Here is a 27,811-nt window from a genome sequence, read left to right as displayed (position 1 = left end):
AGTTACAAACCTCATGAGATACTGGCCATGTGATGAGGAAACTACAGGGACAACCAGATTTTTATTCATACTCTTTTCCCTTTTCCCAGAGAAGAAAATCTCTCCTTCTCCTTGAGTCTTAACCATCAGAACTTGGCCACCAGGCAAGCACAAGATAATCACTCTCAAAAGGCAATGTAATTGATGTGGTAGGCTGAGTCAAATAACGATTCCTTCACCAGTCTGTTTTGCAATCAAGGAAGAAGTTGGAAACGGCTGTAGATCAAGAAATCAATAATTTCTGCCACTTTGATGTACTTGAGAAACAGATTTAGTTGTTTCCCTCCTACGAGCATTCATTACTTAGGTTTGTATATGTTATCTCCCCACCTAGAAATTGTCAGGAGTCTAAAAGGCTTGAAGACAGGACTAGATCATCTCATCTATGGCACTTATTTAACTAAAAATAAATGATGCAAGTCTAGGCACATTAGTGTTGCTCAATAAATTAATGATGGTTGATTGAATTATTGTGGTACCTTTAAGTAATGAATTATGCATATTTCCCACAGAATGGGTAATCTTTTTAGATATTTGCTTGTATTTTTGCTCCAGGGATGAATTGACAGATGAAATGTATGAGTAATCTAGTGGTTAGGGGCTGAATAAATTGTCCTCTTTGGGTTAGGACACAATGTTTATAACTTGTGTCTATATAACAAAAATATTTTTACACATATGATTTTATTCACTATGCAAAAATACCTAAGCCAAGAATTATGACAATTTACAGGTGTGGCAACTAAATATTAAAGAAATCGAATTATATACTCAAGGTCTCATGCCTAGTAAGCTGCAAAGTCAAGGCTAATACTCAAGGTTTCTGATTCTAAACTCAGAACCCTTTCCATTAAACTACTCCAAAACGATTTCTCCTGAAACATGATATATATCACAGATGACTTCTTAGTGATTGTAGGCAAGATTTCCCTCAGAGAGAGTCAGAAATCAGTGGAGAAGAGAGATCCTTTTTTGACGTGTTTCTGGATGTGGCTTGGCCAGGTTTGTACAAATATATAGTTACTTTGGAGAATGAACTCCTCCAAAAAAATAAACGCAAATATTTGAGAAATATATGGCTAGGAGAACGAACTATAAAGATATTATCCTAAACTGCATTCCACTGGTCTTCCATATAATTGACATCTTGATTTCCAAGGTAAATAAGAATAAATGCCCTCGATGAAGACCCTGAATTCTGGGGCAATGAGTGAATGGTGGTGAAGATGGTGGGTGAGTGACTTCTAAAAATGTTGACAAGGTCTTTTCATATCTAATGTTATTCATTCATCAAATATTTCTTAAAAGCCTGCATGTATGCTGAAGACTCAAAGTTAAATACTAATTGATAAATTACTCTTGAGAAACTACTCGGAGTTAGAACAACCTCAGCAGAAACATCACACAATAGCCAAGAAAGAGGTGTTAGCTGAAGTTGGACTTGAATGATGAGTGAAAATTAGCCAGTTGGGAAGGAGATGTCCATAGCAGGAAGAAAGAGCAGTATGTGTAAACAGCATGGCATATTACCAGCTGAGAAACATGCATTTCAGGTAAAAGTATTCAAGGAGTTGTGTTATTTGCAGCAAATAGATGACAGAAGATGTCAAGGATGAGTACTGTGGTCACAAGGTTGAGTCTGAGGTAGATCTAGGAGAGAAACAGTGGAGAGAGGCTCAAGTGAATTTTTCTGAACATCTGGCTGAAGTCCACTCGCCTTAGAAAAGTTCACTCTGCTGCAAAAGTAGAGTTCTGCCTTCATTTCTCTAAGATTTGACTTTCCTGTTAAGGCAAATACATCTGACCTAACCTGACTTGAACAACAAGCTGCGTGGCCCAGGGTGACTCAAACCCCTCTACCCACAAAGAGACAAAGAACTACTGAAAGTTCTCCTTCCCAGACGAAGCAATCTTCGTCAGCTTCAAAACTCTGACAGCACTTATTATCTGGGCCTTTTGGCACTTAATTACATGCTAACTTGTATTGTTATCTTAACTTTTTAATATGTTTACATCATACTTTCCCAAATCATTTTTTAGCTCCATGATAGCAGGAATCTCTTTTCCATTCCCTCTACACTACAGGTGTAGCATATTACTGGCCACATACTATAAAGAGGGAAAAGAAAAAAAGAAGAAAATGAAAACTTTTTAAAAAAGGAGAAAGGATGAAAGAAAAAATAATTAAATTAACTTTCTTCCCATCAATATTTTTTAAAACTCTATTTTGAATGTATTGGTGGCAAGTCATCCTTTAACCCTTGCCACAATCCATAAAACGTGAAGTTGAAATGATCCAAAAGTACTGATACTCAAAACAGAGGACCCTACTGTGACCAATGCAGACGCTCCTCCCATACATACCAAGTACCCACATGTCACAGTGACTTTTACCTATTAGCTTTCTAAAGATAAAGGAAGTAGGATGGGAAGCTTTCATTTTCCTATGGGTTGGACCAATTAATTCTGTGACATTTAACATGTCAATATCTGTCTCCACCTAGGATCCCATCTATAAAATGGAGAGGACCAAACATACCTTCTGTACACCTCACAGGAGGATTACAAAATCAATGAGGCAACCCACTTGTTGAATATTTGAAGGCTGGGATGCCAGGTGATGAATGGTTCTTTCCCTTCTGCTCTATTAAGGGGAAAGAAGTGAGGATACTCAGCGGAAAATCAAAGGGACCTGATAATGCAATCTTGTCCACTTCATTCCTTTTTTAAGATCTCAGATATAACTCTGTCTTGAGAATATGTTCAGATTTATCATTTTAAAATGTAGACATTTAAGGATTTCATTTACCCATTTTTTCCTATTCTCTCTTAGCAATCAATCTGCTCTATCTATGAAGAATTTTTAAGCCTCTTCGAAACAAGGTGCTCTGCAAATATGAGTTATCTGTCTAGATCAACCAGCATGTGGGAAAAGGGAGATTATTCAGATTCTACTCCATTATTTGAAAGGTGGATTTATCAGACTAAAAGGTGTACAAAAGAATTTCAATAGGTAAATATCAACCTGGTGGAAAACAGTTTTAAAAGTGATTAATACTCTACAGCTAATAAAAACTTGCTGGCAAAATGCCCCCAGAAGATGGCATTGTTTACACTATCGTCTAAGAGGAACAGCTGTTTACCCCTTGCTACAGTCAGAGCTGCAGTATTCCTACTGAAATGTTAACAAATCTTAGACAAATGTCTGTTTTTTAAGGCTCAAAGTTGCTCGGAGAACAGGTGTGTATGAGAGAGAGAAAAAAAGCTACAACTGTAAATAGGACTTTAAATTAGGTGTAATTTATATACTATATACTAGGTCTGCATATGGACATCTAAACACAGTGTGCCAATATTTGCCTATAACCTGAAGATTATTCACATTTTGGGGACTTCATGTAACAAATTTCCCTGATTGCCCCTTTTTATTTTATGCTGAGGATCATTGGCCCTGAGCTAACATCTGTGCCAATCTTCCTCTTTTTGCTTGAGGAAAATTGACCCTGAGCTGACATCTGTGCCAATCTTCCTCTATTTTGATGTGGGACACCACCACAGTGTGGCAACCGCCGAGTGGTGTAGGTTGTTGGAGCACGCTGAACTAAACCATTAGGCCACAGGGCCGGCCCCCCGATTTCCTTTTAATATGTATTCCAAGCACATTTTACTGACACAGACAGATTCATTTTAAGTCATTCTGTCAGAAAATAAAGCCAGAATCTTCCATAAGTTTTAAAATATTTTACTTGACCAAATAATTTTTGGAGAAGTGTAGAAGGTGGGATGACACAGTGGAACATTAAACTCAGTGACTAAAGACCTGTGTTCTCTGCTATCATTTTCCCATTTGCAAAAAGAGAGGTCTGGGGCTAGCCCCGTGGTCTGCTGGTTAAGTTCAGCACACTCTGCTTTGGTGGCCCCAGTTCGGTTCTCAGGTGTGAATCTACACTACTTGTCAGTAGCCATGCTGTGGCAGCGACTCACATACTAAAAAGAGGAAGATTGGCACAAATGTTAGCACAGGGTGAATCTTCCTCAGCGAAAAAAAAGAGAGAGGGCTTGAAGTGTGGGTAAGGATGTGGAGCTAGGGAAAACCTCACACACTGCTGGTGGGAGAGGGGAACGAAATGGCAACATCATGTTATAGAGAAACTGCAATAACTACTACAGCAGAAGGTAAGCATTTCCTATGATTCAGAAATTGTATTCCTAAGCACATATTTGAAAAAAATCTAAGAGATAGGTACCAGACTGTATAGTTTTATTGAGGAAAAAAATCTGGAAATAATCTGTAGATTCATAAACAGAAGAACTAATGAATAAATTATGGCATATTTATAAAGTGAAACATGATACAGCAGTTAAAATGAAAGAATTAGGACTACATGTATCCAAATGCATAAATTCCAAAAATATAAACTTGAGTAAGTTTCAAGGTGCAAAATGAAGCAGTATGATACCATTTACATACTGGTTAAAGACAGAGCAATATATATATATATATATATATATATTGTTTAGAGGTATAAATATGTGTCGAAAAAGTATAAAAACACGATGTACAGGAATGAAAAAGAAGAATTTACTTCTATATGGTGGGAGATGAATGGGATCAGGCAAGAATGCAAAAGGGCCTTAATCATATTTGTAATATTTTATTTTTTTAAAAAAAAGTCTAAAAGTTAAGGAACATACAAACTGTATAATGGTTCATATTTTTTCTGGACTCTCTATTGTGATTAAACTAGACACACAGGTGTTTTTCAACCTGGGATCCTGAATGGCCAGGGGTTGGGTGGCAGCCCCTGGGGCCCCCAGCAGCAGAAGGCGGCAAGTCCGACCAGCCGCACTTTGAACCGCAGCCCCCTCCTCACTCAGGCCCCTGCCGACAGCGCAGCTTCTTAGATCACCTCCGCTTTGCTGTACGGTGATTCACCATCCCTCGGCAGGACCTGTGCTCCCACAGCTCAAGCCTGTGCTGGAGAGTCTTCCAGTTGTCTAAGAATCTAGTAACTAACATCATTATTTTCAGTTAGAAGCTTAGAGACAAGACAGCCATTTACTTACAAGTGTGAGAACCTTCAGAATTCTTTCTCTCTAATAATATTACAGTGTCACCAACCCAATTGCCATTCAACTATTTTTCAGTATTCCAATGATGTGAGTCCACCTCTAAGCAAAACCACAAAGTTAACCTCAGGATTCATGCAGAAGTTACTTGAAACTCAGCTCAACCTGTTGTAGCTATGCAGCTGGCAGCTGAAGACCAAGGGTTGTCAGGAATCTAGAGTATAAAATACATCTGCATATTTGCTACTGCTGGGGGGAGGGGCAAGGAAAGGGGGACATCAACTTGCTCTGAAGTGACGCTACCCCTAACTGGATTGTACACTTCACACAGGAGAAATCATTATGCTCCCTCATTTTGTTAAGGTTTGACAGCTTTCAATAAAAAAAAATAAGAATAAGTTGATTTACAGCAAGGCAGGAGAGTCCCCAGATGTAAACTAGAAGCCAACGACAGAAACAGGGTTTCTAACGGGGAACGTCTAGGAAGAAACCAAAACTACTCTTTTTCTCTCTTTTCAAATTTAAATCCCTCCAACGGAGCCCTCAGATCTCGAATCGTAGGAGCCACCAGGACCCCCACCCCGACTCTCATCATTGCCACACCCCATTTGTCTCTCAGGCGCCAGCGAACGACCTGGGCTCCAGCACCGAAAGCACCCAGCGCCTCGCAGTACCTGCCCAAAGCTACGTGCCAACAGCGAGGAAGGAGACGTAGACGTGGTCGCCGGTGAAAAGATGAGCGGTGGGAGTAGGGTGCCGGGTAGGAGATGCAAGGGAGAGGACACAATGTTAAAACCCTACATCAGAAATCCCAATAGTATCAATATCCATAGCCTTCTATACTACGGAACAAACAGGGGAAATTAAACAGCATAATTCAAGTCGTCCTTTTCCTCTCAAAAAAGAAAAAGAAGAAAAGCTGCTCGTTAGCTCGTGTCGAAGCTTTCCACGGGAAATTCCCTCTTGCTAATGCGTTCTGTCTTCCAACTCCTTTTACGATCCGTTCAGCAGCGTTATTCGAAAATCTGCTTTAAATTTCAGTACCTTTACTCATCCCCTAAATGGGGGAGGAGGAAGGAAGACACAGACAGAGATTTCCTCCCCCTCTCGCGATCCCCTTCCCTCCCAGGTAGCCAAGGCGCAGCGCGGCGGAGGGGAGAGGCGCAGAGGGGGCGCAGACCCGCCCAGGCCTCGCTGGCGGGAGGCGTGGGGCGGGCCTGGCGGGGGCGGCGCCCGCGCCCCGGCGCCTATAAGGAGCTGTCCGCCGCCCCGAGCCGCTTCCAGCTCCAGCGGCCGACCAGGTGGATTCGGCTGTCCGCCGAGCTTGGCGCCTGTTCTTGCAATCGGGCTTGGATTTGCACCTTTAAGGAGGGGGAAGAGGAGGAAGAGGAGGGCGAGGAAGGCGAGGAGAGCAAGCGGCAGTTGCGGGGACTGTCGCTTCGGCCGCAGCTCCGGAGAAGAGCCCGCTACGGTTTCGGTAGAGCGTCTGGGCACGGGATGGAGTGAAGCAGCGAGTGCCTCTCCGAGGGGGGGGGGGGGGGGGGGCCAGGCGGCGCAGAGGAGAAAGAGAGAGAGCGAGAAGGAAGCCGCCACTGGCGCCTGCGAATTTGGGATTCAATTGGGAGGGACCGCTTACCCTGGGGAAATGGATTCTGTACCACGGCTGACCAGCGTTTTCACTTTGCTGTTCTCCGGCTTGTGGCATTTAGGATTAACAGCGACAAATTGTGAGTACCAGGAGCTGGGGGCGGGTAGCTGAGGTGGGAAATGCTAGCTAGCATTTGGAAAGACGCTCAACTGTCCAAGCGTGTTCAATTGTGTCTGCTCTGAGCAGAGGAAAAGGAAAAAAATACTGATTGGTGTGGTTCCATCACTCTAACCATCCCAAAAGTTAGCAGAGCTCGGATGAGCCAGCGCCGCTGGATTTCCTGCCCTTCTCCCCGAATCGCAAAGTTGGGGGGAGAAGAGAAGGTTCTCTTCCCTGAGCCTCCTGCCAGCTCGGCGTTCTGTGCCTACCTGATTTCTGCGAGGGCTCTTCCCGAGAAGGGACCCCGGTTCAGATCGTGTGCACGGGGGCTGAGCTTCCAGGGAAAGAAATGCTCCCAGCCACTGCGCTCAGTGACAGCGGCTCACTTCTGAATGCGGCTGCCTCGGATTTGCAGTATGCTCAGTGCTTCACAATACATGGCTTTCAGCTTTCCCCTAGGCAGAAGGCTCCAGTTCGGGTATCTTGCAACCAATGGGCATCGGTTTAACAGGATTGGGAGTTTTGGCCTAAGAGTCATGGCCCTCGTAGTCAAACCACAAGATCAATGGCTGCCCCTGTTATAGGAGGAAGAGATTTGATGCACACTCCACCCCCAAAATCTTTGTGCGAAAGAACACATAATGAGTATGCACTAAGTGTACACTTTGTCGTCCAGGCTCTAACCTCGGCAAGCGCAGGGCATTTAATTTAATAGGCAGGAAGGCTGGACGCCTGGGGATCTGCCACCTGCACTGTGTATTTAAAGAACCCAGTTCGTCGAACTTGAATAAATCGCTAGAGCCATCAGAGGTTCAAGCTCACTTGCTCAGCTGCCTCTCTAGGCAGAGAAAGGCAAGTTTTTCCAGCTCTGGAAACTCTTAAATGAGAAAGAATGCCATTAAGCCATCAGTGTTATTTCCAAAGATGGTTTATCGAGGCTCCTCAAGTTTCTGGGCTTGCTCCCCTATCTGCTAACTCCACCACCAACCTCAGAAATGTTTAACCATATTGGAACAGTTTTGATACTATTTTTTGTAATCTGAACCATCACTGCTAGAAAAAGGTAGGAAGACTACTTATTGGCTATGAGTTCCTCTATCTCGCTCCCCACTCTCTCAGGTCCAAGAGTACCCTGAGTAAGAGATATACAACCCAGGGGAGACGATTAGACAAATGTTATTTACTGAAAATGGTCCAAAACAGAGCCAATGTTTCTATCTGTGATTGGAAGTTCTGGAGATCCAGAATGTATCGTTAGCAGTAATGCTTTATAAAGATTTTATTAAAGTTTGTATTCTAAAGGCATGCTGAAAAGGTCAACCGTTCTAAAAGGGAGTAGCCACAGGGCCTTAGTGGAGAAATTATTTCAGAGAATAGAACAGGACAAGTTAAAATCTGATATTTCTCTTCTTCTCCTCCTCCCCCTCCGCCCCTCCTCCTTCTTATTCTTCTTTTAAGTGAAATTGTTCCCATGGTGCTTTAGAAAAACATCTAAGTGGATTAGTAGGAGGAAGTTGGGCATGGTGCTGAGCTGGTCTCTCCCACCTCCTAGAACACTAGAGGTCAGTGTTGTCCTAATGATACAAAGGTGGGGCTGCCAAATAGCTGTGTTTGTCATTCAGCACATTTACGTATCTGAAAATAGTGAATATTTTGAAGATCCATAAGGTGGGGTGAGGAATGAGGGTGAAATAGATAGAACATATTCTACAGGAATGTGATTTGCACCTTCTCATGTAGCACCTTTTCTTAAGAGTAAGGAAAAAAATAAATTGTAGAATGGCATTTTCTGTAAATTAATTCAATTATGATTGATATGTTATAATAATGCTCATAAAACTGAAATGACATGGATTTAAGGCTCGTGCTTATCATTACTGGTACAGCAATAAAACTAATTCTGAACATTTAAAGTGAAACTTTGTGACAATGAGCTTTAGTCTTTCATCAGTGACAGTTTAATTTCACTATATCCAGTCAGCATTTCAACTGAATGCAGGCTGCTGGCTAAATATTTTGGGGTCAATGTTCTTAAGGAATAATGGTAAATGTTTTTACTATGCTCAGCAAAATGTGTTAATTCAGTGAACAACAGAATAGCTGCAAAAATTACTTCTGAACTCAGTACATCTTGGTGGTTTTCAGAATCTGTGAAACAGAGCCTCTAAGAAAAAACAGTAACATTCCCCGGTTCTTCCAGACTTCCATTGTCCACGCAATTTACCCATTAAATATAGGGCTTTGATTTATCATTTATCTACAATCCATTAACATTTACATGAATATGCTAAGCAAGAGAAATCTCCCTTCAAATAGTCAATTTGTATAAGTTTGTAGATTATTTGGAGACTGTTTTTCAAGATTAATCTTTCTATATTTTGAAATAACATTTTATATCATTTGTGACAGGAGCCTTTAAAATGTATTATTTACACAAGATGCTCCATGGTATCTAGGTATAACTGTGAACTTTGTTCAAGTAAAACAACTTTTAATTGTTTCCATTCTTTTAATAATACTTTGTTGTTGTTATTGTCATCTGTAGGATGTTTGCGTGTGTGTGTGTGTGTGTGTGTGTATGTGTTTAATTTTCCCATAATCTGACCAAAATTTGGGCATTTATCTGCGAGGGAAAAATAAATGCTTACCCAATTATAGAATTTTTAATTTTCTAATTAAAATTAAAATTAAGTCAGGTTAGAAGGCCAGCTGGAGTATACATATTATGAATCTGTGCAGAGAACGTAATTACAGACAAGTAATAAAAACCCTGGAAATTCCCCCATTCCGGATTTTCAGGATATTAAATAGCTACAACACTTCCTTTGGGTTTACGCTGAGGGAATTAGTTAATTTCAAACGTAGCTATGATAGGCCAGTGTTAAATGAAAAACCATTTTACATGTAATACCAACTCCTTTGACACAAGAGGAAACGATGTGACTTGGTAGCTGGTTAAAATGAAACCAGGAGTTTGAAATGCTGAGGAGTACTAGCCCTAGTTATGCCACAGCGAAGATGTCAAATGCCCGTCAGGTTATGCAACCTTCCTATGCTCCCGGGCTTGGGTATAAAACAGCAATTGAGATATGGATCTACTCCCAAACAGAACAGCAGTTCAATATTTTACTGAGGAGATCCTTCAGTATTAGGTATGTTGAAAGGCTACTATAATGGGAGAACTTCCATTCAAAAGATAGGAGGAATGCATGGAACACTTATAGGGTCACAATTCACTTTATTTTTAACAATAATAGGGTGCTACATGATTATGAAGAGCTTGGATTTTGACCAATAAGTCTCTGAATGATCTCCAATCATCTTATCTGTTTGTTGTTACTTATTAGGTTCACCCAGATAATAGTGAGAAATCAAAAACTCTTTATTCTAGCCCTTTCATCACGGCAGAGCTTCATCTAAAATATACAATATATCAACCATGTTCATAAAGATCTTCAGATAAAGAGATGCACTGTACTTTGACTTATCTGAAGTTTATGCACAAACCCAATCAATAGGTAACATTATAAATAAACAAAGATCAGGCTGATTTTTGCAGCAGGAGAGTATTTGTGGTATACTTTGTTTGGCATTCACAGTCAGCAGAAGTGAAGGAAGCACTATAATGCTCATTTGGAAGAGTCCTAAAGATTTTCCCATGGTTAAATGGGTTTATCTTTGACAATCCACATGAAGTCTCTTCCCTTTCCCTTCACAAAGCCCCTATCTCCAAACTAGATTCATATTTCCACAATTGGACAATGTAAATGAAAAGCTAGACTAGCAGTTTCCACACAAGGGTTTAGAACTATGAGAAAATTAGTTTCCATAAGAATACCCTCACTCCCCGCTCCTTATTCTCATTCTAATACATGACCATCCTCTAAATTGTAGGGGGTTTTCCCTGCTCTTCTTCCCAACTGCCTTGCCTTTCTTAAGTGGGAATCAATTTTCCTTTACTACATTGCTTTACTTTTCAGTGCCCACTTGTTATGAAAAACAGTAATTTGATATTGTTTGAAATGTTCCTAAAACCTTTAATTGGTGATCTAAAACCCATTAGCTTATATGCCAGAAGTCTGCTGAAATATGGCTTACATATACAAAGCTAATTATCCTTGCCATATAGGGAGGTGAGGAAAGTGTCTAGTTACCTGAAAGGCCAGAATACAAAAGTCATTCATTCAATAGGACTTTGTTTTAAAGCTTCAGTGTACTCGTTTGGAGCCAATAATGACATTTTTAATTCATAAGGAAAGCTGTCTTCATTCATCAAAACTCTGACACTTTCTGGCTGGTGTCCTTGTAAAGGTTATTGACTTATCCTCATGATATTGGTGTATTAAATGCAGGAGTTTGATCAAATGATTATTAAGGTCCTATCTGGTCCTATCTAGTCCTAATGTATTTTTGTCTTTGCTGCTGTTGCCTACTGGTTTTTCCATTTGGATCCTTCTGAAATGATTGTACTCAAAATTGTTAAGCAATTATATTTAGAATAACAATATAATAGGGTTTTAATTCCTACTAACTGCTCTGCACTTTGTATCTCTCACTTCATATACTGCGTCCACATAATTTGGCAAGGCAGCACAGCTAGGTAGACTTTATTAAATCTACTTTACAGATGAGTAAATTTAAGGTTAATAGAAGTTGATAATTTTCCCAGGATCATAAAGCTAAGCAATGAAAAAAATCAGAAATAAGACCTATGTCTATCTTCTCTGAAGACCAGACTCTTTGCATGATATGCAATTAATTCCCACGCATTCACTTAGGGTCTGTGTGTGAGCATCTGTGGAAAGTTGCCGTGGGATCCCTATGGTTAGTCTTTGTAGCACTCTCCTTAGCAAAGGGCATGGAGCAGCAGTTTCCACCAGAGCCAACTTTGGAGTCATACCTTAAAGAAAAACAAACAACCAAACATTTGGAATTTAGATATGAAGCAAGATGCCAAACATCACAATAGTCAAAGATAAGAGGCCTCCTCTCTGGATGAGCACCAGATGCTTTATTTAACTTAAAACTTGATAAGGAAAAGGCAGAGCCTTGATGAAGACTTGTGACCACACACAACACACACATGCACACACACATAAGAATACAGTGAAATGTACCTCTGTTGGCATCATGTCTTATATGTTTATAGATGTCAGACCAAGCATATTAAGTAAGTAGCAGGTAGGAGCTCCTTTTCCCAGCACAGGGCTTGTCCTGATCTGGTTCTGCCTGATACTGTAAATTTCATCCCCACCACTCCTCCTACATCCCCTAATTTCCAACTTTATAGAGCTCCTTCACACTCCACAAACAAGCCATGCTGTCTCATATCTCCTTGCATTTATTTGCATATCCTGTCTTCTGGGTCTAGAAAACCCCTTCCTATTTTTGTCTTCTCTCACTTTCTCCCAACTCCACACACATACACACACACACATGCACGCGCACGCCCACACACACACGCAGTTTCCCCAGGCTGGATCAGGTGCTCCTATATATTACTATTATATTTTCATAGCACTCCTTGTAATTCTTCTCTCCCCAAGTAGATGCAAAGTTCCCATATTTTATTTGAATGTCTATATTCAATACCTAAACCTTGAGTAAGAGAATAAATGAATAGTTTCTGAATGAGAATTTTCATTTCTAAAGTAAAATTCTTCTATGGTCCTGCTGCTATAGTCTTTTTAACTTTATTTGCTTTATGCTTACTTTTTGAACTAACAAATATTATTATGGTTTTGGAAATGCCAAGATGTTAGCATGTGGGCTGTTAAGTGAAAGAGTGGAAGTTCGTACCATTCAATTGGATATGGGAGCTGGAGAATGGGCTCCTGCACTTACAGAAGCTTGCATGTTTTCATGACATCATTGCTGACGTGATCTTATTTATGTCAAGTGGCCATTTGTTCCTAAAAGAGAAAGCCTCTCCATCCATCTGACCTCAGTCCAACTTTGAGCTAATTTTATTAACTTGCTTTTGCAATTTTAGTGACCATTTCCTAGATAGTCTGAAAATATACAAATATATTGCTGTAAAAATCCTTCTTCATGATCTAGGGTTTACTATAAAAAGGAAAAGTTTGGATTCTGTTTGAATAGTAAATTACTGGGAATATCTTATTTTATTGCCAATCTACATTACCCCAATAACATTATTCTGAGTCCCCACTGTCATCTTTGTAAGCTGTGGTTGGGAGATTTAAGTTTTAACAGTTTGTGTGTGTTACTCATTTGAAAATCTTATTGAAGAAATGAGTCCCAACTAAAAGTTCTCTTTTCTAAACTCAAGGGTTTTTTTTTTTATGAAGCTGGAGAAATAAAGATGAATAAGAAGATATAGTCCATGACCTTAAGGAACTTTGAACACGGGCAGCCAGAAAAATAAATCTTTAATTAAGTCAAGGTGATAAATGCTGTAACAAAGGTAAGCGCAGGTGTAACGTCAGTCACAAAATGAGTATCTCAGACATCAAGGCAGACTCTCTGAGGGAAATGAAAGCAAGCTAAGCCTTCAGCAAAGTCAGACTCCACTAGCTGGAGAAATGGAGCGAGGCTATTACAGGCTTTCTGCGTGAAGGTATGGGACTGATGTATGTTGTAGTGACTACTCGTGGGAGTGGCTCGTAGGCATAGGGATAGAAGAGGAAACTAGAGAAGGAGGTATGCATGGGAGTCTTTTATTTTTACTGTTAAAGCTATGCAGAGTCATTGAAGGATTGTGCACGTGTAATTAGATGATACATAATCCGATTTTTGTTTTAAAAAAATCGTTGTATGAAGGATAGATTAGAATGGGCCAAGACTATTAGTGAGAAAACCAATTAAGGGTTTATTACAATAACTCAGGTGATAATTAACAAGGGCCTAAAGAAGGAAGTTTCAGAATCTACAAAGGTTAGAAGAATTAGAAAGAAAATAATGGCCAAGTAAATTCAAAACAGGAATATAAGAGCTAGTAAACTCACAGAAGGCACAGATTTGGGGCTAAAATGTGTTCTATAGCTCTTCCCATTGTTTTTGACAAATGAGAGCTATAGATGCTGGAAAAGGTGCTCTGTTCTCTGAAATGTAGTTCTTCTCTGGGAATTCCAAACGACCATATTCTCAGTGCTGTATATTTCATATTTGCATGACAACATATAGCATATGCTGTCTGTATCCATCATCCTGATGCATCTTTTAGTCTGTAAATTATGCTGGTTTTTGTCAGCAGAGTGAGAACTAGCCATTAAGGAAGGTGTAATTAAATCTCAACATCCCATTTTCGTGTCCTTTCTGGCAGGGAGGTAAACCAGGGATCATTACTACTATCAGTGGTTGCCCAGTGGAAAGAGAAACAAGGGAAGTCGGGTGTGCCACGTTGATTTGCTATCATTGGTAATTGATCTACTGTCATAAATTCCATGTCTCTACATTTCTAATAGCTTTTGTGCATATTCCTGGGGGTTGATTAATGCCATCTGTTCACTGGATCAGCTGAATTGATTGAGTTTAAAGGATAACAACAGTAACGTTGAAGATGGAAAGAAAGTTAAGGGAAATGCCAAAACACCACTCATGATGTATATTATTTTTAACTATCCACCTCCGGAAGCAGAAATATCCCTCTGAAGACAGTACCAGGCAAATAGTAAAAGAAATTTGCCTAACAGGCAGATGTTTGTAGGTGTTAGTCTAGGCCACTATTTGCTGAATCTGTATGTTCAGTTCTCTTTCTCCTTCCCCTCCTCCCTTCCTCTTACTTGTCCTTTCTCTCTTTCCCACTCCTTCTGTCTGTCATGTGGCCATGTATTTTGGGTACTGCCATTGGCTTTTCCCTGAGCTCATGATTGTGTGAAGATATGAGAGGAAGGGAGAAAAAAGTCTGTTGGATTCCAATGCTGCCTTGCTAAACTACGTGGGCACAATCCCCAAATGTGAAACCTCCCAACGAGACCTATTCTGAGGGCAGGCCTGCCAGGGATCCACCACCCACAGGGCACTTGGGAAAGCCAGCTGGATTCCAACACCCCCACCCATCTGTCTGCAAACAATTCTGCTAACTCCTTTAGTGCCCCGATTCTGTAAATACGGGAAAACACCTCTCAATTCATAGAGATAAGCCTTAAGACACAGAGCCACCCGGGAGAGAAAATATAGACATATAAATCTATACTGAACTATACTTGACTGAGAGAAACAGACATTTTCCAGAAGAAAAGTTTATAGAAGAGATAGTGCTAGGTACCTGAGGGAGGGGAAGAGAATGTTCTGATTTGGGGAAGGGAAAAGAATAGGAACGTTCAGGATGTCCAAGATAAGTGTTGCCAACTTCCTGACTGTGCCCAGGCCAACCCTCCATATTCCAGCAGGTCGACAATAGGGAGGCGACAAAGGGGAGTGAAAGGGCATGCCCCACACAGTCCTCGTTGGTTTAATTCTCACTCAGGTAATATTTCCTGTGCATACTAATGTGGACCTTGTAGAGTCAGTATAAGTGTGACATGAGTTACTCTGTATAAAGCCAGCCCTGGTGGTCTAATGGTTAAGGTTAGTGCCGAGGCTCCAGTTCTTTTCCTGGTCAGGGAACCACATCACCAATCTGTCAGTTGTCATACTGTGGTGGCTGCGTGTTGCTGAAAGCTCTACCACCGGTATTTCAAATATCAGCAGGGTCACCCATGGTGGACACATTTCAGTGGAGCTTCCAGACTAGACAGACCAGGAAGAAGGAGCTGGCCACCCGCTTCTGAAAAAATGTCTGTGAATATGAATAGAAGTGGAGCATTGTCTGATAGAGCATCGGAAGGTGAGAGGATGGCACAAAAAGACCAGGCAGGGTTCTGCTCTGCTGTTCACAGAGGGGACTAGAAGTCGGAATCGACTCGAAGGCGTTAATGACAGCAAACTCTATAAAATGTACATGATGTGGCCATTCAGTAATCGTACCTGTTATTATAATTACTAATGAACCTCAACATGGATTCTCACAAAATCAGTTTTAATGCAAATTAGGGCAGAGACAACTACATTCCCATTATTCTCAAGCAAAGATAGCCGCGCTCCCTTTCCCTTCAGCTGGGTAATCAGAAAGCTGGGTGATTGATTGTCAAGGCAAATAGAAACGTGTTCTCGTTTTGAGTCCTCTGTCAGAGGGATGGTGGGCACAATCGGTCTCCACCTGACAGAGAAACGTGCCCATCTGGATTGCTCACTTGATTCCTGGGCTCTGTCGTAGTGTGATTACTGCTTCTGGGCCTTGGCCAATGAGCCTGCTTGCTGAAAACCTCACAAAGGGAGCCTCATAAGAGAGTAGAGAAAAGAGCTTGCTCTAGAACAGTAAGGAGCACATCCCCTCCAGAACACTGAGCAAGCCCTCGCAGAAGACGTCAGCATTATGGGGAAGTATCCTTGAACAGACCTTGAGGAAGGTCAGTGAACCTGGGCAGCAGTCTGGGTGAAAGGTTGCCAATATCCTAGGCCCTCTCATTGCAGGACACTCAGGCAGATGGAGGTAAAATCAGAAGGTTGGGAGAGCTGCCCTTTTCTTCTGTATACTGTTGAAACCTACTTTTGGTGGGTAAATAGTAGAAATGTTCTTTTGTTCTTCTTAATGTTGGGTTAAAAATCAGGTGCTGGTACAATGATTGATGAACTGTAAATTCCTATTCCACCTTCAAGTGTATCATTCATTGATTCATTCATTTATTCAGAACCTACTTGTGAAATGTCTACTGTCCATTAATTTATCTGTGCATTAATGAAAGCCTATTGTTCATTGAAAATATGAAAACAGATGATGAGGAGAAGGATTAGAATTGCTGGCCACATAGTTGCAGAGGCAACAACAGCAAAAGATAACAGGATCTCTTCAAAACAAAGCCATGGCACCGTGGCCCCTCCACTCTATTCTCCTTTTTTTTTTTTTTTGAGAAAGATTAGCCCTCAGCTAACATCTGCTGCCAACCCTCCTCTTTTTGCTGAGGAAGACTAGCCCTGAGCTAACATCCGTGCCTATCTTCCTCTACTTTATATGTGGGACACCTGCCACAGCATGGCTTGCCAAGCGGTGCTGTGTCAGCACCCAGGATCTGAAATGGCAAACCCCGGGCTGCCAAAGCAGAATGTGCAAACCTAACAGCTGCACCATCGGGCCAGCCCCTATTCTTGCTCAATTTATTAAGCATCTCTTTCCTTTTCCTGCCTTTTCTCCCCGCCTCCTTATCTTCAGCTCTTCAGCTCTTCAGAGTTGCTCTAATTTGCCTTCTTGCTAATGCTCCCTCCTTTGCTTTCCTCTTGCCTCCTCCCTCCCTTTCCCTGTCTTTTTTCCTCTTCCTCTCCTTCTTCCCCATCTCTCTCCTTTCTAACTCCATGCCTTCGCTCTGCCTGTTTCAAGTAACATTCATGAAATGACTTGTTTTTATGTGTTACGGCTAAAGCTAATGCTTTTCAAACTTTTCCATTGAAGTGCTGCTGACCAGAAAGAAAAAGTGTGTGAGAACCCGGGGGAATCTGAGAGCTCAGCTTCAGGTGGCCACTGAAGCATGTAATTTCTTGAATGTTGTCTTAAACACTAAGACAAATTTGCATTCTGCTCCATATTATATCCATGTTTATATTACGATAAAAAAAATATTTTCCCAAAATCTCCAATTAAAAATTGATGAGCAAATTTGAATCGCTGAACCCATGGCAGGAGGCCACATACACACAGGGGCACGGGCCTAAGCTTTTTGGCTCTTGCTCCCTATTTATGCCTTGCAGGATTCTTATATGAAGGAGAAGAAGTGCCTGTCTCTCTTCTCATTTTGGGACAACGGATAGCTTCATTTCTCATCAACTGTGACTGGTCTGTGAGCTGCAGATTATGATTAATTAATTATGGGAGGTGAGGGGCTTATCTATTCACAGGAGGAAAGGAAACCCAGGAGCCTCCCTTAGTGCACAGAGATGGAGCTTTCGGAGGAGCTGTGGGGAAGAAGTCTGCTCAGACCCCTCCAAGTCTGTGTGGCCCCTTCCTGCAGTCACCTGGCCATGTGCCTCCACATCCGTGGAGTTTACCTTTGAGTCAATGAGCTCTGCCTGGTTACAGGATTGAGGTCAACGAGGGCAGATTCTTTCTGATTAGAGACAGGCTGAGCTCACCAGGATATTAAGAGAGAGATTAATGCCTCTCATTCTACGAGAATCAGGAACCTTTTGACACTATCAAAGGAAATGAAACCAGCAGATTGTAATGTTGGAACACTGAAGATGAGAGAAAAGTTAAGTGTGTGTTTCTTCGTAGGCAGGGCTTCAAACCTCCACCATATGCCAGGGGTGTGCCTGCTGAGGTCTCCCTCAGTTCCTCGCCGCAGTCCTGTGGAACAGTTGTTCTCGCCCATTCTAGAGTGAGCATGTGCTGGCTTGGATGGTTAGGCGACTTACCCAAGATCAAATAGCCATTAGGTGACCACACTGGGATTATAATCCACATCTCCCTGACTCCAAAGTTCATACTTTTTTTCACTCTGCCTGCTGTTTTGTTGAACCTGAAGCTAACACTGAGCTATTCTTAAACTTGAGGAGACGTTCAACCTTGCAGAGTCAGGACTCTCCCTGCTCCAGGGTGAGAAAAGCCTCATCAGTCTAGACCCAAAGATTCCTCCCCATTGTGCAGGGCATCTTATTCTAACTGTACAAGCAGTCCTTTCCCATATCTAGAAGTCTCTGTGACAAACAGTTCCTAACTATTTGTAAAAATAGGTCTAACTCTTTGTAAAAGTTGGTTGTATTACTCATTAAATCTTGTGCCATTGACTCTCTGTGGCAAGGCTCTATGCCTATTACGGATGACCTTGTGGATGCCATGATCAGTGCTCACTGTTATCGTCTGTTCCTGTTTCACACTCCCTAGAGACCTTCCTCACTAAGTACGGTATTTTCATCACTACATCATAGTGCACCACTCCTAGACTTTGTTAGATGTTCTGGGTTTTTTGTTTGTTTATGTTGCTGCTAATAAGAAAAACCCCATTTGTGATACTTAGATCACAGATTCAAACAAGGCAAGGACTGGATGGCATTTATATCTGTTCTCCATCTTCAGCTGCAGACTTCATCCCAAACCTAGACTGTAACTTCCTTTCATCCTGTGGGGATAGATGGGAGGATGGTTTTAACAACTGCATACCCAGCACCATTATTCTTCACTGCAGACTAAGTGCAGTGATGAGCACCTGCCCTGCCAGCCTCAGAGTCTGCTTGACAGAGGATGACTAGCACATGTGTGAACTTCTTTTCATCACAAGCTGCATGGAAAGCCAGACCAGGGAATTCTTTGCTTTCTTCTCCAGCTGTCTTGGGTTTGTCCCTTCAATCTGGGCTTTTGCTTCGCTTAGTTGTGAGGTCTGTCTTTGTGTCTCCTTTGTCCTGTTTTTCAGTTGTATTCTTATTTCAGTGGACATTCTTGCTTGGATTTAGAGAGGGTAGGCAATTTGTCTGATGTCCAGCGCCCTCTCAGCCCTACCTCTTTTCCTCTGTCAGTGGCTGCTATCGGGAAAGGACACGGAGAGTCCTGAAGTAGTTCACACCGAGGCAATTAATAAATGCTGTGTTCTAGCTCTCAACAAGTGTTAATGTTTCAAGGAATAAGGCCTTAAATATTTGAACTTAATTTAGAAGCAGAACATTTTGGTATCCAAAGTGAAATTTTATATAGAATTTTAATATGTAAAATAAATTACAAGCTTGCTGCTTTGAGGACAGAGGGAGAAGAGGAGCAGAATCCCACCACCCAGCCTGCTCTTCTCTCCCTGCTTCTTCATGGAAGTACTGTGTGAAGACTTCTGCATTATCCTTAATTGCGGGAGTCTTTAAGTTTATCATTTTGTGCAAAAGTGACTAGGTATATGAAGGTTTTGAGGAAAGATGGGAATGGTGCTCTGAATGGTGGCCAACACTTGGCTGATGTGAAGCGGGAAGGCCAGCCAGGGTGCTTGCCGACTGTGTCTGTTTGCATCAGTCGAGGACCTGCTGTTGAGGTTGTTAAATATTTTGACTATTACCTCTGCCCAGATACCTATTTTCAGCCCTTTGAAAATTGTTCTTTGTTTTTCTTGTTGCTATTTTATATAAGTCTCAGGGCAAGGGTTATTGGCATACTGATTTGAAATCTTACTAGCTTGTCAAAGGAAGGTTTCCTCATTTTGATCTCCGTTAACGGTCAATAGCTGTTCTTATTCTGGAGAAAAATTACTTTGTGTAGGCCCTCGAATTATCCACCTCCTTCCAAGATAAGCCCTTGGGACCTCCTCAAAAGAAGAGATTTCACGTTAGCCACACAGTGAATGGCAAAATAACTACTTGATAATTGAGTTAAAGCGTAGACAGTTTGGGTGAAACCCAAGTACAGAGAGAAAATCTGGATTAGGGACAGGATAGGGGCAAACCCTGAATCTTGGCACACAGTTCAGTGCTTTGCTCCAAATCTCATGCCTCTGTCTCCTAACCGTTGTGAGAGAAAAGAACCTTTGGCCTCCATCAGTGAGGCCCTCTCATGCTCCCTAATGTTAATTAATGTGATGAGAAGTGGTGAAAGTATACAAATGAAATAAAATTGTTGAATATGGGATTCAGTCTTGGTTTCTGCTTCTAGCTGGTCTGTTAATTGTAATCACAAGCTTGAGTGTTTGCTTAGAGAGCCATTCATTAGAAAATCACATTGCATTTAAATCTACACTGCACTCATATATGAAAATAAACCCCTGCATGAACTCCAAATGCTCTTCTCTGCATTCATAATAGGATTGAATATAATAAATAATTAAAGATAATGTATATATACATACATGCACATATATATTATATATTTGAGTCATTATTGTTTTTTTCATGGCTAATATACCAGGTAGAATTTTACATGTGTATACACTCTACGTGAATCGCTTATTCCAGTAAATGTCAAAATTCATTATCCCCCAAGGTCAATATTGACTTGGGTGTCACCTTTGTGAATATTTACCTCTCTAGATAATGAATTGAAGTGAGCATTTGGATGGAAATTAACATCTATTTATTTTCTGAAATTGAATGTGTTTGGCCAAGAGGATGGATAAATGCTGTTGGGAGGTGTGCAGACATGTTCCACTATGGCTGCTCCGTTTCAGGGTGGTGGTCAATAAGCATCTTTTGCATTCTGATTTACTGTGGTTCTTTTTTGATAGTTCTTTCACATAGTTCTTTTACCTAATGGACAGAATGCAAAACCTCAAATATATTCAGCTTGACATTTCAGTAACATAATCAGGAGATAATGATACTTGAGCATGTGGATAATAAGTGTACATGGGATTAACGAGCACCTTGGCCTTGGAATTTATTTAGGCCCAGATCCTGTTATCTGAGAAACACAAAGCACCTTCAACAATGATCTAATTAAATGAAGAATACAGGAAGAGACATAAAATTACAAAGTGCTTCCTTTGGTTTTGAAGTATTGATTTGTTATTTTGAAATAACCGTATGGCATGTCATGTGTTTTTGAGACATGTCTCTGTGTGTGTGTGTGTGTGTATTTGTTACAGTGCTTCTTTATTAGCAAAAGTCAGTACTACAGGTTAATGCATCTTTTAATATATCAAGCCAGGTTGAAATTCCTTCTAAAATTGTGAATCTACAATAGAAATATGTCTTGTAATTCTTATCATCACTGTTTTGTTAATTTTGCATACTGAGCAACTATCTTTCTATCTATCTATCTATATACTGATTAATGTTCTGGCATAAAATGAACTGATAAGACATTTAGGTAGAAATATAATTGTTACAGGTACTGTGTGCTGTTATACATGTATGGAATATATACATGCTTTTCTATACAAATATTCACACATACTACATTCTTGGTTTTGTCCTTTATAAATGAGATGGATTAGTTTAGCTGTCATGTCAGCAATTCTTTTCTAGCCATTAATGGTCTGATAAAAGACCCAGACTTAGGATAGAATGTCATAATTAAGCACAGACTGTGGCTTAGTAGTCAAGGGAATAAACCCCTGAGAAAATTCATTAGTAAAGTTAATCCAAGAAACATGTGAACAGGTGAAACAAAATCAATTCAAGGGGAGAATGTATAACTCTATTGATGTTCTCACCTTTGTTGATATATTGTTTAGGATAAAGATATCTACGTTTTCTGCATAAACATCAATTTTTATTGGTAAATTCAATTTGACTTATAGGGTTCCTATAGCTAAGTGTTTTGTGGCTTCATTGGGGAAATGATGTCATTTTGTGTGTAGGGAAATAAAAATACGTCACCTGATGGCCAGTGAAAGTCTCATTTCACACACCCTCCAATTCTCATCCCGTATTAGAAACTAAAGCCAGGTCGGCACCTCTGCTTTTTTGTACTAGGAAGGTTTTATTCCTAGAAGAAGCCAAAGACATTGGGAGGTTTCTTTGTCCGTCATTTACATGTGCAGTGCACATATGCCTACACAGCACACGTATGCACTGGCTGCCGATTAACTTAGTTTGTGTTTCTCTTTTAAAAGAAATTAAACCTGTGGTATTGGATTAATAGTTCTCAGCTGGAAGTGATTTTGCCTCAGGGGACATTTGGCAAAGTTTGGAGACGTTTTCAGTTGTCACAACTTGGGGCTTGCTCCTGGCCCCTAGTGGGTAGAGGCCAGGGATGGTATAGGCATCCAACAATGCACAGGAATGCACTCCACAACAGGTAATTATCTGGCCCCAAATGTCAAGATAGCCAAAGCCTGAGAGACTCTGTTTAGATCTGTCAGTCATTGATGGATCATCACGTCTTAATTGAAAGAAAACAAAAACCAACCAAACAAACAAAACACACACAAAAAGCCTTTCTTCTAAGGTCTAGTCCTGTAGAAAGATCCTTAGAATTGAGGAAGAAATAAATCCTGGTCCTTGATTTTGCCACTTACTGGCTTTGTGCCTTTGTGCTCATCATTCCACATTTTTCTCAAAAGAGGGTGACGATATCTGCCCTATCTGCTATTGTAAATGACGAATGAGTTAAATGTCTTTGGAGAAGCTGTACACATGTATTTTTGATATAATGATATTTATTGTAATTTTTATTATTTGGGAGAGTCATGAGTAGGCTGTCCTGTCCCCATAGACTTTAGGCAAACAAGGGATAACAAGGGTGATGTGGGCACAATGTGAGGTGGGACCAAGGGTACGTATCCTGGACCGGGAACTGCAAAGGTAAATTTCATACCATTTTCCAGTTGGTTCAACTTTCAGTCTTATCTTGAAAATAATCTGATCAGGGCACTTTTTGCAGAGTGCCACATGTTGTCATGCAATAGCTAAAGTCTGTTTTATATTAAAGCATTTTCTAACATTTTGTCGTATTTTTCTTTTTATAGGCCCCCTCTAGCACACATATATATTTGAGAAGTTCTGGGATGAAATTAATGGTGCCAAAGTGGCCTGTGCAAGAGCTTCTGAGGTGACATAGCTACATGGCTCAGGAAAGGCCATGGACCAAACCAATCTATTCAGATGACATTTTCTACCTCATTTAGCAGCTCAAAGATCAGTTAGATAAGGATCTTGGCTTTGATCGCTTATCTGCTCCAATCCAATCTTCAATTTTTAAAGTCAATTAGAGCAGAAATACAGCCTTTAGTTTGTCTTTTCAGTGGAAATGGGAAGGTTGGCCTTGGCCTCTAGTGGATTTCTGCCTTTTGAAAAAGGCAGGTTGTAAAAGTCAGAGGCTGAAGAGATAGAAAAGGCACCTTTGAAGTTATGTAGTCCAGCCATAGCCTACGTAACATATGTAGATCTCCACATTTCCTGAAAGCATTCCAGACAGTTGGCTATACCATCCTACTTCTTCTAAGTGTGGAAAAAGAACTTAATAGGACAGCTTACTTTCTTCCACAAAAATTAAAATTAATGGGGCATCCTTCCTTCCACTGTACCCATCTGCCTTCAAGTACTACCAAACCACTCCCCGTACCTCTGCTCAGTGGACATCTCAAACCAAGGATCTTCCTTTATCAACATGATTTTTCTGAAAATACCTAAGACAGCAACCCCATTTCTCTTGGTCTTTTTATCTCTTCTTTTCCTTTGTTTTTCCTACCACTTGGTTTCCCCTCCTTGAACTTCCCACCATCATCTTCTCTTATTCTACACATATTCTACTTTGTCAATACTGTACTTACAATATAATGTCCAAATAGAATGCAATCATTCCTCTAGATTTGTCCCTACTGACATGTGGGGTCTACAAGGTGATGGCCATAAGGAAACCTGGGCTGCAGAGGAGATTCAGGAAGGTTTTACAACAAGATAAACCTTTAAGTATAAATGAATCAAGCTAGAGAACACAAAGGAGCTGTGTTGTCTAAAGGCCATTGTTGGCTCTCTTTTCTCCCACTCACTGTTTTCACTTAATTAGCCCTCAAGTGATATAAATGGTTCTCCTCACTTTGCTCAAGGATATTTTGCAAAATTTTATCTTGGTGGGGTTCTCCTAAATTGAGTGAACTACGAACTCTCCTCTTGCCTCTATCTATACAGGTCTTCCCCAAGGTCCAGTTCTATTTCTCTCTTCTCTAGTCTTAATTACTATTACTTTCCTCCAAACCCTTAAAACCTATACAATACATCTTACATCTTTACGCTCTTAATTATATACTGCCTTTTATTGGCCTCTGTTTTTCTTTTTGTTCAGAATTTGTCTAGTTGCGATTTAATGGGAGGAATTACATTTTATATAGTCTCTGTTTACAGTGACTATGTAGTAGCTACCATTATTGATTGTGTACTGAGTGCCAGGCCTTATCATTGACATACGTTACTATTGATCTGCCCTCAACCCTATGTGGTTAATATTTCTTAAGAAATTTAGGTTTAGAGAGGGTAAGTAATTTTGCCAAGTCCATACAACTATTAAGCAGTTGACCTGAGATCCAGACTTGGTCTCTGATTCCAAAGCACTATGTTCTTTCCACTGAGGGGAGAATTTTAGACCATGGCTAGGAGCTGAGCTCCTAACAGTTTCACAATTTATCATTCTGATTGATTGCAGGAAATCATATCTCATTTTACAAATATTTTCTGAGTGCCAGTTTTAAACTAGGAACTGATTTTGGTGAAAAAACACATTCAACTTCTGAATATAAGCCATGGCTACACTCACAGTGAAAAGAACCCCACCAGCCTAGGGTTCCACCTTCCCAAGGCCATCCTTACTGAGAGGATGGTTTGTATTGGCCCCTAGTCAGTAGTCCCCCTCTGTGCTTCTACTTTTGCTTAAATTTTTCATAAATCCCTATGGTTGTTCATATCTCCTCAACTGTCAGGATGATAGATGCTGTGAAATGATCACAGTATGTTTGGGGACACATCATTTTGGTGACCTCATCTCTGAACCCAAGATTTTCAATTGTAGCTTTAGAACTGCCCCCACCATAGAAGGAAGCAATGATAATAAGGAAACACATGCAAGTGCACACACGCACACGCACACACATCAATTTAAAAAAGCCCATCTTCCTAGAGCACCAATTTAATTCAAAGGTTAAGAAATGCACATTATTTTAATATTAAAGAAAATGCAGACATGTTCTGGAGTAGAATATAAAATCTCATAGAAATTTAAAATGAATCATGAGATTTCAAACATGTCTCTGGCTTCAAAATGTGTACCCAGAAGTTCAAATTTAATGGGATCACTCTTCTCTGACTTAGGTACCGCTCAGGAAAAAACTTTATAAAGAGTATCCCTGAATCAGTTTCTAGGGGCTGACACTGAGCCTTTCAGCTTGGCCTCCAGTTGAAAGCTTTCTCCAAACATTTTTTTTTTTTCTTAAAGACAGAGGGACTAGATTATTATAACACAAAATGATGTCATGAAAGTGTGTACCTTATTTCTCCAACTCTCTGATAAAAAGGGACTATGTGGGAAATGGTAATATTAATACTTTCTTTTTATTTTAATACTAATTTTTAGACATACCTCCACTACTGGCCTTTTTGTGTTGGGAAAGAAAGTAGAATGAAGTGATATTGACAGAAGGTCCATTCCTCTGGCCCGCTCCCCACCTATCTCAGCCTTCTCACAGGAAGTCCTGCGTGGACTCTGCTTTAGGACTCTTAATGATTTACATTTTGTGTTAAGGAGATGCTGTGAATCCCCTGAAATTGTGCACAAATAGCTGTGTATGTATGTGCATCTGTACGTGTTTCTTGGATAAATGTCTTATATTTCACCTGGTTTTCAAAACATGTCCATGACCCAGAAATGATGAAGAGAGAAAGGCACTGAGAGCCTCATTACCCTGCATGTCCTCAGGAAGGGAGGGAGGGAGGGGAAGTTCTTATTCCAGATGCCAGTGATAGTGATTTTTACCTAAGTGTGCCTGAGCAGCATGTTCTTTCACAGCTCCCGACAGGGTGAGTGTGAGCTATAGGGGACTGAGGGGAGTGAGAAAGAGCCCCTCAAAAGGTAAAAGTCGTCTAGAAAATAAAAGACAAGGACAGGAAAGGGAAACTTTGGAAATTTCACAATTTTGCCAGTGGCCGATAGGCACATCGCAAACAAGCTGGAATTAATACAGATGAACATTTTTATTACAAAGAATAGAGATTTTTAAAAAAAATTATTCAGCACCTGTCCCTTTGTCCTTTCCAATCCCTCCCCTGCCATCCCTTCACAAAAGAGAAAAAGACAGACAAGAACAGCTTAATATCTAGAATTTGCAAGTCCATGAATATCCACCTGAAAACAGCTGCCCCCCCCACTGAGAAACCACTGAACCTTAATCATTTTCCATTGCATCAGAAGGAATATGGCTGAGGTATCCATTTTTCCTTCAAATGTCAGGTGCCCACAGCAATTAACTAATCGCACTCCTACCAGGTCAAGTTACAGGATGAGGTCCATTTCATACAAGAAAAGAAGACAATTGGGTTGTTAATGCTGAGCGGGCTTGCTAGAGAGAGACAGATGAAAAGGGATTTCACAACAGGCAAAGGCTCCACTGGAGTGCCTTGACAGCCCCTGAGTAATCCTGCTCCTGGTACAGAGGAAGCCAGGAAATGAGGGTGAGGTTGGGCTGAGGAGTGAGATCTAGCCTTGGGCACACATTTTTTTTTTTATTAGTTTAATACTGGAATGGCCTTTAAAATCCCCAATGTGAGAGATTTCTTTGAAATCACAAAAATCCCTAAGACTGAGCTTGAGTGAGCAGCTTGTTCAAATTGTCTTTCCTCAGTATCCACTGTGCCTCAAGAATTGAGTACTTACTATGTGACAGCAATAATAAGAACAAGAAAAATGACGAGGAAGCCCTAACGTTTATGGGACACTTGCTACAGGCCAGAAACAATTTCGTTATTTATATCTATTAGCACATTTAATCTTCATAATAACTCTAAGTATTATGTTGTAAGTAAGTTGTTGAACTCTGACAAGTATATGTTGAACTCTAGGTTTACAGATAAGGAAACATAGTCACTGCGAGGTAAAATCACTTGCCAAGGAGTCTGGCTCCAGGGCCCACAGTCTTCATGTGGAAGGTTGGTGTTATGATCCTTATTTGACAAAGTATTACCAAAGAAGGTTCATTTTCACCCATTGCCCAGAAAGCCAAACACTGAGATGATGAGATTACAGTAGAGAGAGGGTTTAATTACAAGGCAGCCAAGTGAGGAAGGGGGAGAATGAGTCTCAAATCTGCTTTCCTGAAAATGGAGTAAGGTGGGCAAGGTGGCCTGAAATGTGGAAATGGATGATTGGAGATGAGGAGAGGTGAGGTAGTTGATGATCTGTGCAAGTGTAGTCAGACTTCTTGCCCCTTCATAGGACACATGTTCACAAAATGGTGGTATTAGCATGATCTAAAGATGGAGTTTTTAGTGTCTTGATGTCAAAAGGTGGCTTATAGGACATCTGTGTGGGCCCAATTGATGGGTTGGTGGTCTCACCCAGCCTGA

At 40.7% G+C, this 27,811-nt stretch overlaps 1 protein-coding gene across 1 annotated transcript in view; it reads left to right on the top strand.

Moving 5' to 3' along the window:
* Positions 1–6,707: 6,707 nt before the first annotated feature.
* The window catches only part of CNTNAP5 (contactin associated protein family member 5), a 765,902-nt gene continuing 744,798 nt past the window's right edge, over positions 6,708–27,811 (top strand). The window contains exon 1 of the mRNA XM_046657745.1: positions 6,708–6,836. Within this exon, the coding sequence (XP_046513701.1) occupies positions 6,755–6,836 (82 nt within the window). The 5' untranslated portion in view covers positions 6,708–6,754. The remainder of the gene's footprint in view (positions 6,837–27,811) is intronic.

Source organism: Equus quagga, chromosome 4 (assembly GCF_021613505.1).
Source record: "Equus quagga isolate Etosha38 chromosome 4, UCLA_HA_Equagga_1.0, whole genome shotgun sequence".
In the NCBI taxonomy this organism is placed as follows: Eukaryota; Metazoa; Chordata; class Mammalia; order Perissodactyla; family Equidae; genus Equus; species Equus quagga.
The sequence above is the reverse complement of the archived record's forward strand: the minus strand, read 5'-3'. Positions and strand labels throughout refer to the sequence as shown.